Raw genomic sequence first — 16,818 nt, 5'->3', positions numbered from 1 at the left:
AGTGCGTTTGTCAGAGTGCCGATGAGGCCGCCATGTCTGCAGACATCTCATCCATCATGCTCTTCGGCAGTGCGAGTGAAGATCTGTCTGGTTTCTGCAGGATGTCCGCTCTCTGCCACACACACACACACACACACACACACACACACAGACATTAAGAATAGGAATGCTGCTCTATGGGTGTTTTTTTCCATCATTTTCATCACCAAAATACACTCTCGTAGTAGGGATTATATGGTGTTTTATTTATGTGTATCTGAGCATGTGTGTTTGTAGGGGGGAGGGTGGGTTGGTGTAGTCTCAACCTCTAGTCCTCACTCTACCCTACTCTAGTCCCTTCCTATCTATGGAATGGAAAAGTGTTAATGCTGCTTAAACGCAAGCCTTGACATTACCGTAAATGAAACCCAAAACATGAATGTTTTACCTCTTAAAGGAGTACAGCCTAATTTTTGATCTGGTCTGAATGTGACTTGCCCCCCTTTAACCCCCCATTTCCACTCTTCCCTCAGCTTAACAACAGCACCTATATGATGCAGTTCCCCTCCAACTAAGCACCAATGATTGAAGTCTATTGATGAGCTAGTGACAGCTTTTGTCATGCTGTGTCCCTCAGATCATAATGACATCCTTCCTGCATGACTGGGGTCCCCTGATAGGCCCTTGCATGTAGTGCACACACATCCGCTAGCAGAACAGCAGCACCACACACCAAACACACACACACACACACAGTCTTACAATTAGTGGGCTATTCCTGGTGTTTCTCCTGTTTCTGGGTGATGAAAACATCCTGTTGACGGCTCACACTGAAAGATCCAGGAGTACATCCAAAGCCTGTGTGACCAGACCCTAAAATAGAACTGAAAATCAAATGATGCAATTTAGCCTTGGAAAGAGAGAGAGAGAGAGAGCGAGAGAGAGGGGGAGAGAGAGAACACAAAAACATGAAATGTTTTATTCAAGAGCGTCCATGTTTCTGTGATGGTACGGGAGATAACGGTGTTTGTCACACGTGTTGCTTGTCGTTCAAGGACCGTCTGCACTGTCAGTGTGCCCCATGACCAGGTGGTTGGCTGTGTTTGCCAGCAAGGAGTCAATGTTACAGTGCTGTCAGGCGATTTGGATGGGGGAGCAGGCATTTACCTATCCTGAAGAAATACTTGGCAGCAACCCCACTTTTCAGCAGGAGTATGTGTGTGTTTGTCTGTGCCTCTGTGTGTGTGTGTGTGCCTCTGCGTGTGTGTGTGTGTGTGATGAGGTACGAAGCCGAGTGAAGGTTCATGGGAGATTTGTTAAAGTTGTATGCAGCCCAGACCTGACTGCTCTAATCTCTCTGCCTCTCCACAGGTCACCAGTTCCTGCACAACCGGTACCAACTTTGAGCTGGTAAGCACTATCTTTTACACACACACACACACACACACACACACACACACACACACACACACACACACACACACACACACACACACACACACACACACACACACAGCTATGCATACACAATCCATAAGAGGATTTTGTGGAATTATGTACATCAGAAGGTGACTGAAGCTGCATATATTTGTCCTCTTTTCACGTTGGGAGATACTATCACATTATGACCTTATGCTGGATCTGTGTGTGTGTGTGTGTGTGTGTGTGTGTGTGTGTGTGTGTGTGTGTGTGTGTGTGATTGTGTGTGTGTGTGTGTGTGTGTGTGTGTGTGTGATTGTGTGTGTGTGTGTGTGTGTGTAGGTGTGTGTGTGTGTGTGTGTGTGTGTGTGTGTGTGTGTGTGTGTGTAATTGTGTGTGTGTGTGTGTGTGTGTGTGTGTGTGTAATTGTGTGTGTGTGTGTGTAGGTGTGTGTGTGTGTGTGTGTGTGTTTGCTGCACCAGGAACAGGGTCTTGGTTCAAACTCGCCTCAGCGCACAAACACAGTCTGCACAGTTCAGGGCCCAAATCCCCACCACAACAACTCTTTATGGCCGTGCCTATGGATCATATGATGGGACTCCTGAAAGAGTCATGTGTGTGTTCATGCTGACATTTACAGACTTTTTCCCTCCCTCTTTTGTTTTCTACACTCTTTCCGAAGCAAATCCTCTGGGGATTACTGGCCTTGGTGTAAGAGAATAGACTTTAGAGCAGTGCTACTTACCTAATCTGGCCTTGAATAGAATTCAAACAATAACGTAAACATGGGGTCTACGTGTATTCCTGAATTCAACATATTAGCCCAAGGAAAAAAAGGGTTCGCATACTATGTACACTATGGCTAGAGTAATTAGCTCAACTCAGTTACTTTTCTAACTGAGTTAAGAATTCTACCGCAATGATTCAAATAGTCCATCAGCTGCATCTTTGTAGACAGCCGTTTACGTTACAGCACTACTCCAGCCGTCACGTCACCTCACACTCATACATTAGTAGGTCACATATTCACCTCACACTCTCATACAGTAGTAGGCCACATACATCCTCTCACACTCTCATACAGTAGTAGGTCACATACGTCACCTCACACTCTCATACAGTAGTAGGTCACATACGTCACCTCACACTCTCAAACAGTAGTAGGTCACATATTCACCTCACACTCTCATACAGTAGTAGGCCACATATTCACCTCACACTCTCATACAGTAGTAGGTCACATACATCACCTCACACTCCCATACAGTAGTAGGCCACATATTCACCTCACACTCTCATACAGTAGTAGGCCACATACATCACCTCACACTCTCATACAGTAGTAGGCCACATATTCACCTCACACTCTCATACAGTAGTAGGCCACATATTCACCTCACACTATCATACAGTAGTAGGTCACATACATCACCTCACACTCTCATACAGTAGTAGGTCACATACATCACCTCACACTCTCATACAGTAGTAGGCCACATATTCACCTCACACTCTCATACAGTAGTAGGCCACATATTCACCTCACACTCTCATACAGTAGTAGGTCACATATTCACCTCACACTCTCATACAGTAGTAGGTCACATATTCACCTCACACTCTCATACAGTAGTAGGTCACATATTCACCTCACACTCTCATACAGTAGTAGGCCACATATTCACCTCACACTCTCATACAGTAGTAGGCCACATATTCACCTCACACTCTCATACAGTAGTAGGTCACATACATCACCTCACACTCTCATACAGTAGTAGGTCACATATGTCTGCTGCTCACGCAGAACTATGTTTCGCTCAGAGAACTACCTTTTCCCTTTGCGATTGAGGCATGAGAACCACGAAGACTCAGCTTTTTCCTTTTGGAAAAGTTACTGTTCATACATTTTCTACAAAAGTCATTGAAGTTTTGAAGGAACACAGACACACCACCACTCTGCGATCCATACAGAATGATTGCTCGACCCACTTTTGGGTTGCGGCCCACCAGTTGAGAAACACTGCTTTAGTGAGAGGATGTAGCCTGACGATGTCATACTCATAATTCTAGTCAGAATATGAGTCTGGTACTGCTCAGTGAGGCGTGGGGCGTGTTTTCAACCGAACCAGGGGAAAAATACCTCTTCACTCAATTGGATATACCTAGAACCAATCAGAGCAACGTAGTATCACGACGGGGCCAGCTGATACATTAAACTTTTATCGGATCCTGTAGGAAAGACAGCAAAAACATCTTATCAATCGACAAATGCCTTCATCGCATTTCTCTGTTATTCTTTCAAAATGAATGTGCTGTGAATGTCTTCTAAAACAGACTTGAATGCCCAACTTTTAGCTCTCCAGTGGCAGCCATGTTTGTTGAAAACGAATTCAACCCAAGCGTTGGTGACGTAGTTGATTACGTTACGGTTGATCATCTGTCCATTATCGTATAAAGCCCGCCCTGACAATTTGATTGGTCCGGCAGAATCCTACCTTCTGTTAATTTTTCCCCAACGGAGCAGTGCCAGACCGAACTTCCATACCTCAAATGTTGTGGGCGGGGCTAAGTTCGGTCTGGTATCCAGGCTAGAGAGGATGAGTAGAACTATCTTGATATCAAACAGAAACACTGAATGCTTGTTTAGTGTAAACAAAATCCCACCACACTCCCTTTCCATGGAGGGGTATGACTGAAGTGCATATATCACTTACATCAGTTACATTAAGCTACTGAAAACAAAAATGCAATATATTGTAGCTAACATTTCAAATCCATGACTTTGGTTTTGTTTTGCTTAAAGAGCTATGCAACGTTTGTCTACACCTTTGAAAGCGACAGTAATAATGCACTTTAATGCATTCTACCCCTGTATCTAGCTGACGCTTTTATCAAAAGTTACTTCCAAAGACATTCAGCTGAGGCCAGGAGTCAAACCTGTGTTAACCAAGGGTGGCAACCCTCACCACTGTACCACAGATACCTTTATACTATCATAATAATAGAGATATAAGCATCGACACCTTTATACTATCATATTAATAGAGATATGAGCACCAACACCTTTATACTATCATATTAATAGAGATAGAAGCAGCGACACCTTTATACTATCATAATAATAGAGATATGAGCACCTTTATACTATCATATTAATAGAGATATAAGCACCAACACCTTTATACTATCATAATAATAGAGATAGAAGCAGCGACACCTTTATACTATCATATTAATAGAGATAGAAGCACAGACACCTTTATACTATCATAATAATAGAGATATAAGCATCGACACCTTTATACTATCATAATAATAGAGATATGAGCACCTTTATACTATCATATTAATAGAGATATGAGCACCAACACCTTTATACTATCATAATAATAGAGATAGAAGCAGCGACACCTTTATACTATCATAATAATAGAGATATGAGCATCGACACCTTTATACTATCATATTAATAGAGATATGAGCACCAACACCTTTATACTATCATAATAATAGAGATATAAGCACAGACACCTTTATACTATCATAATAATAGAGATAGAAGCAGCGACACCTTAACACTATTATAATAATAGAGATATAAGCACCAACACCTTAATACTATCATAATAATAGAGATATGAGCACATTTATACTATCTTATTATACGGCTCTTCAGAATGTTCCAAAAAAATACCGTTAATTTGAATGGGCCATCCCAATGTTCTTCCATACATTAAGTAAGGGATAATGTATAGAACGCAGGTCATTGTCCGGAAAATAAGCCCCGACAGGGCAAACAGCACCCCATCGCGAAGCGGAGTTATCCCGCTTATTATACGGCTACTTGCCAAAACAAAAAATGTACTTAACACAGTGTGTCTTTTTACAATATATGTGTTACTATACGTAGTGTTAAAACGCAGAGAAATAGTTTGCCAAAGACGTTGAACTTCAAAGACGTTGAACATTCTTTAGAACACAGCTGCTCAACCGTCCGCTGAAACTCCATTGATAAGTTACCGGACTACTTACGGATTGCTAATAAAAGACGGTAATCAGAGGCAAAAAGGCCACTTTCCTTGACAGCGGTCATTATTGCATAGCAACGGTCCGCTATCGGTTAATAACGGACCGCATAACGGACCGCAGAACGAGACACAACAACAAGGCCTGGGACCTCAACCTGACTTGGACTCTTATCACACCCCCACACAAGTCTGTGTTACATTAACACACATAACATTGCACATTGCACATTCACATCGCACTGCTGTTTTGCATTTTGCATTCACTTTCCACTTTATTTCTTTATATCCATTGTTTATATATTTGTATCGTATATATTGTGTTTTTTTGTTCTTATGTGTAGAACTTTCCTTCTGTGTAGTACTGTGTTTTTATGTTTATGATATGTGTAGTACTTATTGTGTTTTTATGTTTTATGTTATGTGTAGTACTTATTGTGTTTGTATGTTTTATGTTTACTTTATCCTATACACCAGAAAAAAATCCAGGTAGGTGTAAACCTACTTGGCAATAAATCCAATTCTGATTCTAATTCTGAAGTTTGTGCATGCGTGCATGTGTGCGTGCGTGTGTGTGTGTGTTTGTGCATGCATGTGGCTCTTCCCTGTGTAAAGTCATGTATAGTCTTGTCGCTTCTGAGTCCAACGACTCCCCATTCAGCGCCTCTCCTTCCCCAACCCCACTCTCCTCCTCTGCCCACCAGCACCGCCATGCCTACTTCAATTACTAAAAAATACATGAGCAATTCTTTCTATGAAATCCTTAGTTCATAATTCATCAGTTGTTCATTCATAATGTATCATCTGGATGGATTGTCATCGGTATTTCAGTATGTATAGCCTTATGCCTCCTTAAAACAGTACTTATTAGGAATTATAAGAGAGCTATCTATTATTTAAATTCTACTTTTACATCAGACATGTGTTAATGATTCACATTTTTAGGAAACAGGGACATTTATGATGTGTACAATCACTGAATATAGGTTCCAAAGCAAATGTACCAAAATTGAGGGTTATGTTTGAAGGCTTTTATATATATTTATATCACAGACCCTACTTTTATCTCATGATTTGTAGTTCATCAACTGACAATAAAGATCTGTCTTACAGTCATTCTTAAAGATGCTGACTATGCCTGTTGGTTATGCAGCTATATATATAGACAGATGGATGCTGGACTGGACACACACACATACACACAGACACACACAGACACACACAGACACACACAGACACATACAGATACACAGAGACACATACAGACACACACAGACACACACAGACACACAAGCACACACACGCACACGCACACGCACACACACGCGCACACACACGCACACACACACACACACACACACACGCACACAGCACTCTGTCCCTCTCTGGTGGCAGCTGCTGGTTGTGCAGCAGTAGTAACAGCTGGATGCTGGGCTAGACTAGAGGCTGGGCCGGATACTGTGTGTTAACTCTAGTTAATCTTTCTCTAAGGCTGTGTCTGTCTGGATGTTTGAATGGGTGTTGGTCAAAGATTCCGCTCTTGGGAAGTTTTGCATGTTAAGATCTCTCTCGCTCTCTTTCTCTCTCTCTCTCTATCTCTCTCTCTCTCTTTCTTTCTTTCTTTCTCTCCCTCTCTTCCTCTCTCTCTCTCTCCTTCTCTATCTCTCTCTCTGTGAGTGTGTATAGGCATTAGTGAGACAGTGAGAGAAAAGAGCGTAGATGGTACATTAGCATTGAAAGAATGTTTATAAAATTGACAGTCAGCAATGAGAAAACACTGTCTTTTTAGTTCTTACAATGTCTGTCTCTCTCTCTCTTTGCCTTAGCCTCCCACTGCTGAACTTCCCCTGAAACATGTAGAGACTCCGGTAAGTTCCTCTCTTTCTCTCTTTACCTGGAATCCAGATTTCTTCTCCTCTCCTCCTCTTCCTCGTCCCCTTCTTCCCCTATCTTCAGCTCTTTAGAGGACACAATACACCAAAAAACAGAACGCTCCTACACTCACAGTTGTTTAAGCTGTTTCTGAACACTGTAAAAACCTTTATACCACGTCCTTTTTCCCCCCAAGTCATTTCAGTCCTAAAAAACAACAAAACAGTCTTCCATAACAGCCTCCGTCATAAGTTTGTGAAGGACCCCTCTTTGGTAATCTGTGTAAACTGTGCGTTGGCTGCATGGTCTGATAAGAGTAGCTTATGATGGAGCATTGCAGGGATTCCCATGTCCTTGAAATTACTTTCTGGGGCCTTGAGCTAATTATGAAGCAAAACTCCACGTGCCCTATGGCAATACTGTTGGCCTTCACGTGCCCTATGGCAATACTGTTGGCCTTCACGTGCCCTATGGCAATACTGTTGGCCTTCACGTGCCCTATGGCAATACTGTTGGCCTTCACGTGCCCTATGGCAATACTGTTGGCCTTCACGTGCCCTATGGCAATACTGTTGGCCTTCACGTGCCCTATGGCAATACTGTTGGCCTTCACGTGCCCTATGGCAATACTGTTGGCCTTCACGTGCCCTATGGCAATACTATTGGGCTGCACTGAGGTAGTGGCATGGTAGATCTCTGTTGTGGATCCTCTTGAATAAGACCTTTGTTGATTCCTTTCTGCCCCTGAGGTACATCGGCTATACTATACTATACTATACTTTACTGTACTGTGCTATACTGTACTGTACTATACTGTACTATACTGTACTATACTATATAGTTCTGTACTGTACTGAACTACTATACTGTGCTGAACTATACTATACTGTGCTGAACTATACTGAACTGTGCCGTACTGTACTCTACTGTACTGTACTGTACTGTACTGTACTATACTAAGCTACACTGTACTGTACTGTACTGTACAAAAGTCAGACATACTATAATACTTTCCACAGTGTTATATAAGTGAACATTTACGTTTACATTTTGGGGACCTTCTTTTCAGCCAAGAGTGATCTCGTTGTTCCTGCTCTAAGAAGATGCCCTAGTGGTTGTTCTGTACTCTTGTTTAGTTCTAAGTGCACAACTGTTAGAAGTCTGTGAAGCCTGGCTTGTGCAGTCGATTTTTCTCTTGTTTAAATTAAAATTCAGAACGGGCAGATGTCCATATGTAGATGTTTGCTGTATAAGATTAGCATCCTTAGGAAGCATGCATGCATGTGTCTGCTCACGATTATATTACCACTCATTGGATGGGCAACATTCTAAACCATGCCCCAAGCACACCAGCCTTTTTAGTTTAGTCTTTAGCACGTTGAGTTGCAGTTAACAAGAGGATCACACACACACACACACACAAACACACACACCACACACACACACACACACACACACACACACACACACACACACACACACACACACACACACACACGTTCAAAAGAAAGGATAACCTGACCCCAAGCTTGTGACACTGTGCGTATGGCTAGATTTGCCTGGGAACACATCACAAGACATGCCAGCCGGAGAGTTCAGCCAGTGCGCAACTGCATTTTGCTCGAATTTTTTTCATCTAGTGTTTCTGCAGAACTATGTTCTGCGCACACACACTCACACACGCACACACACACACGCACACACACACGCACACACACTCCCAAATATAAGTAGAGTGTCTTCCTCTCCGGCAGTTGTTCGGGCAGAAAGAGGAAACGACGGGGCATTGTGTGTTATTAGGTTAGCGTATGCGCCACAGCAGCATGCTCAGTGTGAACGCCCCAGTGTTTAGCTAATTGAATCAGCCATGGTCAGCTGCAGTGCACTTTCACATCCCAGGAAGGTTCAAAACATCAGATGGAACTCGGGGTATCAGACCCGGTCGACTAAGAGAAAAATTCCTGACACTAATACTCGACTCTGGTTTAAAGAGCTATTATTCGATTCTGTGCTGTTTTTTTGTGTTTGGGTGCATTACAGCCCGGGGTGGGTTATGGGTCACAGGGTCGCTGTGTGTTTGTTGTGTGTTTGAGAATGGGAACAGACAGAGGAAAACACTCTGACTTGGAAGAGCTTAAGAAAGATGTCAAGGAGAGTTAGGTCACTTGTATAGGGGACACACGATGACACGATTCCCTAGAGTTAATACTTGGATTGGATCAAAGATTCACGGCTTAAATCTATGCGTGTGTCAACTGACATACATCTCATTTGTGACCTATAATCTGTAAGAGACAAGCTGAAGACATGTATATATACTGTATATATATATATGTGTGTGTGTGTGTGAGTGTGTGTGTGTGTGTGTGTCTATGTGTGTGTTTGTCAGAAACAGAGACACTCACACACAATCTTATACTTAAAAAACACAGGCATACACACACACACACACACACACACACACCTCCCCTCACTAAACACGCAGCATGTGTGAGAGAGAAAAGAGAGAAATGGAAAAAAAGGATAGATGACTGCTGGGAGGGAGGAGAGAGCTTAAAGAGGGAGGGAAAGAGGTAGTGTGAGGGAGAGAAAGAGAGAGGACGGAAAAAAGAAAGCAAGAGATGAAATGAGAAGGAAAGGGAGGAGAGGAGAGGGGAGTTCGATGAAGACTGAGAGAGAAAGAATGAGTAGATTCAGACGCATGAATATGGGTTTGTGTGTCTCAGTCGTGGAGCCGTGATTAGAAGTTTATACGGAGGAGGGAGCGGAACAGCTGATTTAGGAGGAAATACAAGAAGCAACGTAGGAAGCATGAACCCAGCCAGGTCGCTACGGAGACGCCTCTTCAACCTCAGGTCAGCATGGAGACGAAGTACAGGCCACCTGTTCAAGGTAGGCTGTTTTTAGAGTGCATTTGAATAACAGGCTTTAATAGGTTAATTTAAACAAAGTAGAAAACACTGCATATCTAGGGGACACCTCTCATTCTCATCGTCTGACGCCATCCTCTCTCTCTTTCTCTTTCTCACTCCTTCACTCTCTCTCTCTATCTCTCCCATTCCGTCTCCCTTTTTTTCCCCTCTTCTTTCTTCTTTCCACTTTCTATGACTAAATTAGCTTTCTCATTCAGCCTTCAGTGTCAGTTAGTGTGTGTGTGTGTGAGAGAGAGAGAGAGAGAGATAGATAGATATAGAGAGAGAGATAGAGAACACACAGCGTGTGACTGCACAGGCAGACTTCATATCTGCAGCTGGTTTCAATCTCAGCACAGAGCAGGAGGATTGTGCTGAAGCAGCTCTCTGGTCGCCCTTTTCCCCCCGGGCTCCATGAGGCCACCACTGGATGAATGGATGGATGGAAGGATGGATGGATGGATGGATGGATGGATGGATGGATGGATAGATGGATGGACGGATGCATGGATGGATGGATGGAGGAATGGATGGATGGATGGATGGACGGACGGACGGATGGATGGATGGATGGATGGAAGGATGGATGGATGAATGGAAGGAGGGATTGATGGATGAATGGATGGATGGATGGATGGATGGATGGATGGATGGATGGATGGACGGACGGATGGATGGATGGAGGGATGGATGGATGGATGGATGGATGGATGGATGGAAGGATGGATGGATGGATGGATGGATGGACGGATGGATGGATGGTGGGCTGGTTGGGTAGATGGCCGGATTAGGAGCAGCCTGGGGGGAATGGGTGCTAGTGGTTTTACAAGAGCTGATGGTTCTAGCAGAGGGAGAGAGGGAGCTGGAAAAAGAGAGTTAGGGAGAGAGATGGGGGAAGAGTGTGTGAGAGAGGGGGAGAGATGGATAGAGGGAGAGAAGGAGAGAATGAGAGAGCGATTAAGAGCGGTAAAGTTAGCAGGAGAGAGGGGTCCGTTTGGGTGGATGTTGGTTCTGGTTCCGATGCTTTGGCACTGGCTGCTTTTTCCCTCATTTCTCCCGTGCCAAAAAAGGCTGTCTGTGGCTCCTGTCTATAGCCCACCACATACGCATGCATCTCTAACCACGGCAAAAGCTTCCCCAGCATCCTATACGTGTGTGTTTGTTTTTCTCCTCGCTACACGGGTCTCCGTTACTTTTTTTTCTTCCCAGGAACATCTGTTTCTTGTTGTTCTGGCGAGGATAATGGATTTCATTATAGCTTATTTTTCTCAGACGAGAGTCTTATTGGGAGGAAATGACATGGTACCAGTAGACTTTCACTGATGAGTCACAGCAAGTGCTCAGAACCTTCTAGTCCAGTTTAAACGCATTGATTTCCACGCTTCAACTCTCCCACACACAAACACACACACCCTCTCTCTCTCTCGCTCTCTCTCTCTCTCTTCCTCTCTCTTTCTCTCTCTCTCTCTCTCTCTCTATCTCTCTGTGTCTCTCCCTCGCTGTCTCTCTCTATTTCTCTCTCTATCTCTGTCTCTGTCTATCTCCCTCTCTCTCTCTCTCTCTCTCACTCTGTCTCTCTCTTTCTCTCTCTCTCTCTCTCTATCTCTCTGTGTCTCTCCCTCGCTGTCTCTGTCTCTCTCTATTTCTCTCTCTGTCTCTGTCTATCTCTCTCTCTCTCTCTCTCTCTCTCTCTCTCTCTCTCACTCTGTCTCTCTGTCTCTGTCTCTGTCTCTCTCTCTCTCTCTCTCTCTCTCTCTCTCTCTCTCTCTGTCTAGACTCATACAGACTGGAACAGCTGAGAGCCTAGCATACTGTAGAATCACTTCCTACTCTCAGCAGTCCAAGCCCTGGTGATGTCAGACAAGTTTATTGTATAACATCTCAATATTTTCAATACATTTTATTACCTCATTATTGCCAGTGAAGTTGACTGAATTAAATCTTTGATGATAAAGTTTACTGCATGATACCTTGTCAGGACCCTTGTCAGGTGTTATCAGGAATTGTTTTGTATGAAACCTTAGACTTATCCGAGCAGTTTATTGAAGCTTGTCTGTAGAGATTTTTAACGGATGCAGAGCCTCTTTTTTTCTTTTCAGAAGTTTTAGACTTCAGTTTCAAAGGTTCAGATTCCCAGACTCAAGACAAAACCTCGCTGCACCTCCCTGTAATCGAATCAATGATTGAAAATTAGATTGTCCTCCAAACTACTATTTTGATGCAGGTTAAATAAAGTCTTAAATTGGGTGTCAGTGAATATAGCTCAGGTCCTGTTGCACTGCACTTCCTGCTCATTATGTAGTTAAGCCCATGTGGGTCACTAAACCACATAAACATCCTTAATACTTTGTTTTCTTTCTTTACTTGACACTCTTTACCAAGCATGGTGTTCTCTTTTTAGATGCTCTTTTTGATGTTGACATTGTCCTTCTTTTGGAAAACCACGGCCTTGTAAAAAGTAAACATATCCTGAATGGTTACATGGACTCATTTATAAGATTCAGAGGATTCTGAAGATGAGCATGTTGATTGTCTGTTTTGCCATTCAGCTGTCTAGATTATATTGAGTGAGATGATTTATGTGCATATGGTTAGCAGATATTGCACACATGTTCTGCTTAATCCTTGAGGGACCAAGGAAGTCTAAATCAAAGCAAGTGAACTAATTAGGCTGAATGACAGGCATCTCAGAAACCTCTGTTTTGGATGTATATTGTCTGACTGAATTGATGATCCCAGGAACACATAGAGAAAAAGGGAGTGACATAAAATGCCATCTGTCTTTTGAAACCTATCTGCTGACAAAAAAATACACTGGTGGAAGTCAGTATTTGTGGCACTGTGGATGAAGCTCATATACTCAATATACCTATGATGCACATTTGTACATGAACAGGCAATGTTCCCACCTAGGGGAAACCAGGATAAGCTATGAGGACTAAGTTGGTCAGTAGACTCTGAAATAATCTGCTCATTAAATGTATACTACTTGTGTGATCTACAGGGAAATTGTCTTGATTGAAATCCTCATGAGAAGATTGCAAATTGGCAAAAGTTTTGCTAGTGACAGTAAGGAGTTCCTGTCTAAAACTAACAAGCTAACTAGCTAATAGCCCACAGAACTGCTAGGCAAATACTTACAAAAGAGCACCTGTCAATGATAAAAGGTTAGGGAGCTGCCCAATTATTGTAGTTGGTTGAAATACATTTGGGAGAGACAACACAGTGAAGAGCCTCAGTGGTAACCACAGGTGTTTCTGTCTCCCCTTCACATGACCGTACTATGTTCTATGAAAATGAATTTGAAGAATTCAAAATTAATTTGTAAAAACTAGCTACCGAAAACAAAAACATACCTTTGAAAACAGCAAAAACTTGAATACAACCTTCAACCTCTTTTCATAGGGATCCACCAAGTCTATCAGAAGCCAGGACTCTCGTCAGAGACCCTCCAGGTAAGAACTAAGAACTAAGAGAGTGTGTGTGTGATTGAGTGTTTGCATGAATGAGTGTTTGCATGAATGAGTGTGTGTTCTCCCTGATATACTCACAGCTGTCCCATCTCTGATACTCATCCTTGTGCATCCTCCCCATTGTTCCTTGTCTCCGGGGCTTGTGGTCTCGTGGTGATTGATTGCGTCTGCTCAGCATCTCTCGCATCTGGTTGTCAAGGTCCCCATCCAGACCCTGTGTGTGTGATTAAAGCCTTTTCATCAGAGCGTTCGTCATTGAGCCTCTCCACGAGAAGTCATTGTTGTTCAGTGTGAATGGAGAGGGTATGGTTGAAGTTCAGCATCCTGTCACTTAGCTGCCTGTTGAGTCTGGCCTTGTCCTCATTAGACAGCAATGGGGCAACACTTGATGGCACAGAAAAGACAAGGGTGTCAAAACTGAAGACGTTAAACTTGGAAGGGGCCTGTTTGTAGTTGGCTTTTTGACAATGATGATAAAGACCAAAGCTAATCAATACTTTTCCTGTGTGTCTGTATGAGTTTTTGTGGGAATGTGTGTGTGTGTGTGTGGGGGGGGGGGGGGTCTGTGTCCATACTCTGAACACGTGTGTGTTTTCCCTCACCACCAGGAGCCTCAGTATGATCCAGAACCTGGATGACACAGAGGTGGACCTGGTCTACATCACCGAGCGGATCATCTCGCTGTCCTTCCCCACGGGCTCCGACGAGCACAGCTACACCTCCCACCTCAAGGACGTTGCGGCCATGATGAGGTCCAAACATGGAGAACACTACCTGGTGAGCCCAATGTGACAGGGGTGTGCTAGCAGATCCAGTCTTATAGTGGTGGAGGAGTAGTGTGGTTAGCCCTATTTGCGCAGTGTCAGAGGCGTACTTATAAATCTACTTAATTTAAAACCTGAAACCTGTAGACGAAGCCTTCTGTGTGGTTTCTGAGTGGTTTCTGTTTGGTTGCTCACGTAGATGTGTGTGTGTGTGTGTGTGTGTGTGTGTGTGTGTGTGTGTGTGTGTGTGTGTGTGTGTGTGTGTGTGTGTGTGTGGTGTATGGAGGGTGCTGACGGGACAATTTATACAGCGTTATAGCTGTCTAAAAGAGCCTTGTTTTGTCTTAGTAGGAGAACTGTAGTTGGTTCACTTTTAAACTCATTTTTTTGGGTCCACATAGTATCATAATCCCACCTGAAGGAACTAGTGTGTGTTGATGAGGTCCTGGCCTGAGTTTAAGTCTTTAAATGACCTTGGTCTTTACAGCTGTATGTCCTCCTATCTCACTTATGTCTAATGTGTCTGTTCCCATGGTTACAGGTTCTTAACTTGAGTGACCGCAGAAATGACATCACCAAGCTGAACCCAAAGGTAAGCTCTCACATGGCGATTTATTTTTATTTATAAACAAATAATCAGGCTCAGGTCATTAAGGTTGTATTAATTAAATTGTTTTGTGTTTATGTTTTAATGTTTTTACCACACTCTTCCTACTATGTCTGTCCTATTCTCTGCATATCGGTTTTCTCTCTCTTACTTTGATTCTCACTCTCTTTCACTCACCCTCAAACACACACACACACACACTTACTGTCATTTAAATTGAAATTCACTCTGTACTGTTTTGACGTTGCCATCTTTGTGTGTGTGTGTGTGTGTGTGTGTGTGTGTGTGTGTGTGTGTGTGTGTGTGTGTGCTCAGGTGATGGACTTTGGCTGGCCGGATCAGCATGCTCCTGCCCTGGATAAGATCTGTAGCATCTGCAAGGCCATGGACACCTGGCTTAACGCAGATGTCCACAACGTGGTTGTTCTACACAACAAGGTCAGTCATCTGACACACCTACAAACACTCCAAACACACACACTGACACTCACTGGTGATGGAACTGGAAATATTGCTATTCTGTTGTAGTAGGACATTAACTGCTTGTTCTGTATCTGCAACTTATTCTGGATGTGTACTGTCTCTCCCTTAACAATTGACACGTGACCCCCCTCCCCCTCTTCCTAGAGTCCTTTGTGTCCTAGCATCAACCTCCTCCCCCATAGTTGAACCCCTCCCAACTGTCCCCCGTCCTCTCACCTAAAGGGTGTGGCCCTCCCCTCTCCTTCTGTACTGTAACCTGACTGAATATATAAATGCCAAACACATTCTGCTATTAGGTAGGCCTTTCTCGAAGCAGCAGCTGAGAGGGGTCTCCAAGCTGAATTAAACCTCCAGAAACATGATTCGTCCTCCGGTCCCTTCTTCAACTTTAGCGTGCTTATTAATATTCTGTCACTGGCAAACACCAGAAAAGACACACTGGACTAGTAGGGATAAACCCACAATGCTAGTTAATACTTCACAGAGAATTTGTACTTCTCTGACACAAACCATAGGCTCACTGAAAAGTATAAAAGGATGCTAAAGTGCTGGCAGTCCAGACAAACATTTTTCTCAAGTCACCCAGTCTCTAGTCTAGCTCTTTAGACAGTGCATGTGTCACTGAAGTATGGTCATACTGCATATTTATTTAGCAGGATAGACCACAAGGATTGATTAAGTAGTGTATGCACTGAAGACTCCCATTTGAGGCACGGCAGCTGTGTGTTAACAAAACATACAGTAGGGGGCGCTCTCCTACCATTGCCACTGACAGCACCCCTAACATCACACTAACGGGGGGGTTGACAGTGTGCTTCTGTCTGTGGAACCTTTGAGTGTGTGGGGCTCAGGCCTACCTGTGGTTAGTGAATATACAGTTTGTCCCACTGTGAGAATGTTAGATGGTGACTAGAATGGGTGAGAATGTTAGATGGTGACTAGACTGGGTGAGAATGTTACATGGCAGACTGAGTGGGCTATTGACTTGCTGTAGTTTAAGAGTTCACAGTTTACAGCTATGTGCAGTGGCATGATACAGACTCTTTCTCACACACACACAGACACATGCACTCATGCACTGCAGTTCTGTCTTTCTCTGTCTATATCTCTCTCACACACACACACTGCAGTTCTGTCCTAGCTTAATCTCTCGCTCTCTCGCTCTCTCACAAACACACACACACACACACACACACACACACACACACACACACACTGCAGTTCTGTCCTATCTCAATCTCTCTCTCTTTCTCTCTCTCTCTCTCTCTCACACACACACAC

The 16,818-nt window shown here is 43.5% G+C and overlaps 2 protein-coding genes across 2 annotated transcripts in view; both read left to right on the top strand.

Annotated features, from left to right (window-relative positions):
* Positions 1-14,321, top strand: part of LOC308362833 (tensin-1-like) — a gene marked incomplete at both ends in the record, with an annotated part of 72,554 nt that extends 58,233 nt beyond the window's left edge. Inside the window, 3 exons of the mRNA XM_080835561.1 lie at positions 1,351-1,389; positions 7,253-7,294; positions 14,292-14,321. Coding sequence (XP_080691687.1) covers positions 1,351-1,389; positions 7,253-7,294; positions 14,292-14,321 — 111 coding nt within the window. The remainder of the gene's footprint in view (positions 1-1,350; positions 1,390-7,252; positions 7,295-14,291) is intronic.
* A 10-nt stretch (positions 14,322-14,331) lies between these two features.
* The window catches only part of tns1a (tensin 1a), a 53,416-nt gene continuing 50,929 nt past the window's right edge, over positions 14,332-16,818 (top strand). Inside the window, exons 1-3 of the mRNA XM_080835016.1 lie at positions 14,332-14,460; positions 14,989-15,039; positions 15,370-15,492. Coding sequence (XP_080691142.1) covers positions 14,428-14,460; positions 14,989-15,039; positions 15,370-15,492 — 207 coding nt within the window. The 5' untranslated portion in view covers positions 14,332-14,427. The remainder of the gene's footprint in view (positions 14,461-14,988; positions 15,040-15,369; positions 15,493-16,818) is intronic.

The sequence above is a fragment of the Sprattus sprattus genome (assembly GCF_963457725.1).
Source record: "Sprattus sprattus genome assembly, chromosome: 3".
NCBI lineage: Eukaryota > Metazoa > Chordata > Actinopteri > Clupeiformes > Clupeidae > Sprattus > Sprattus sprattus.
The sequence above is the reverse complement of the archived record's forward strand: the minus strand, read 5'-3'. Positions and strand labels throughout refer to the sequence as shown.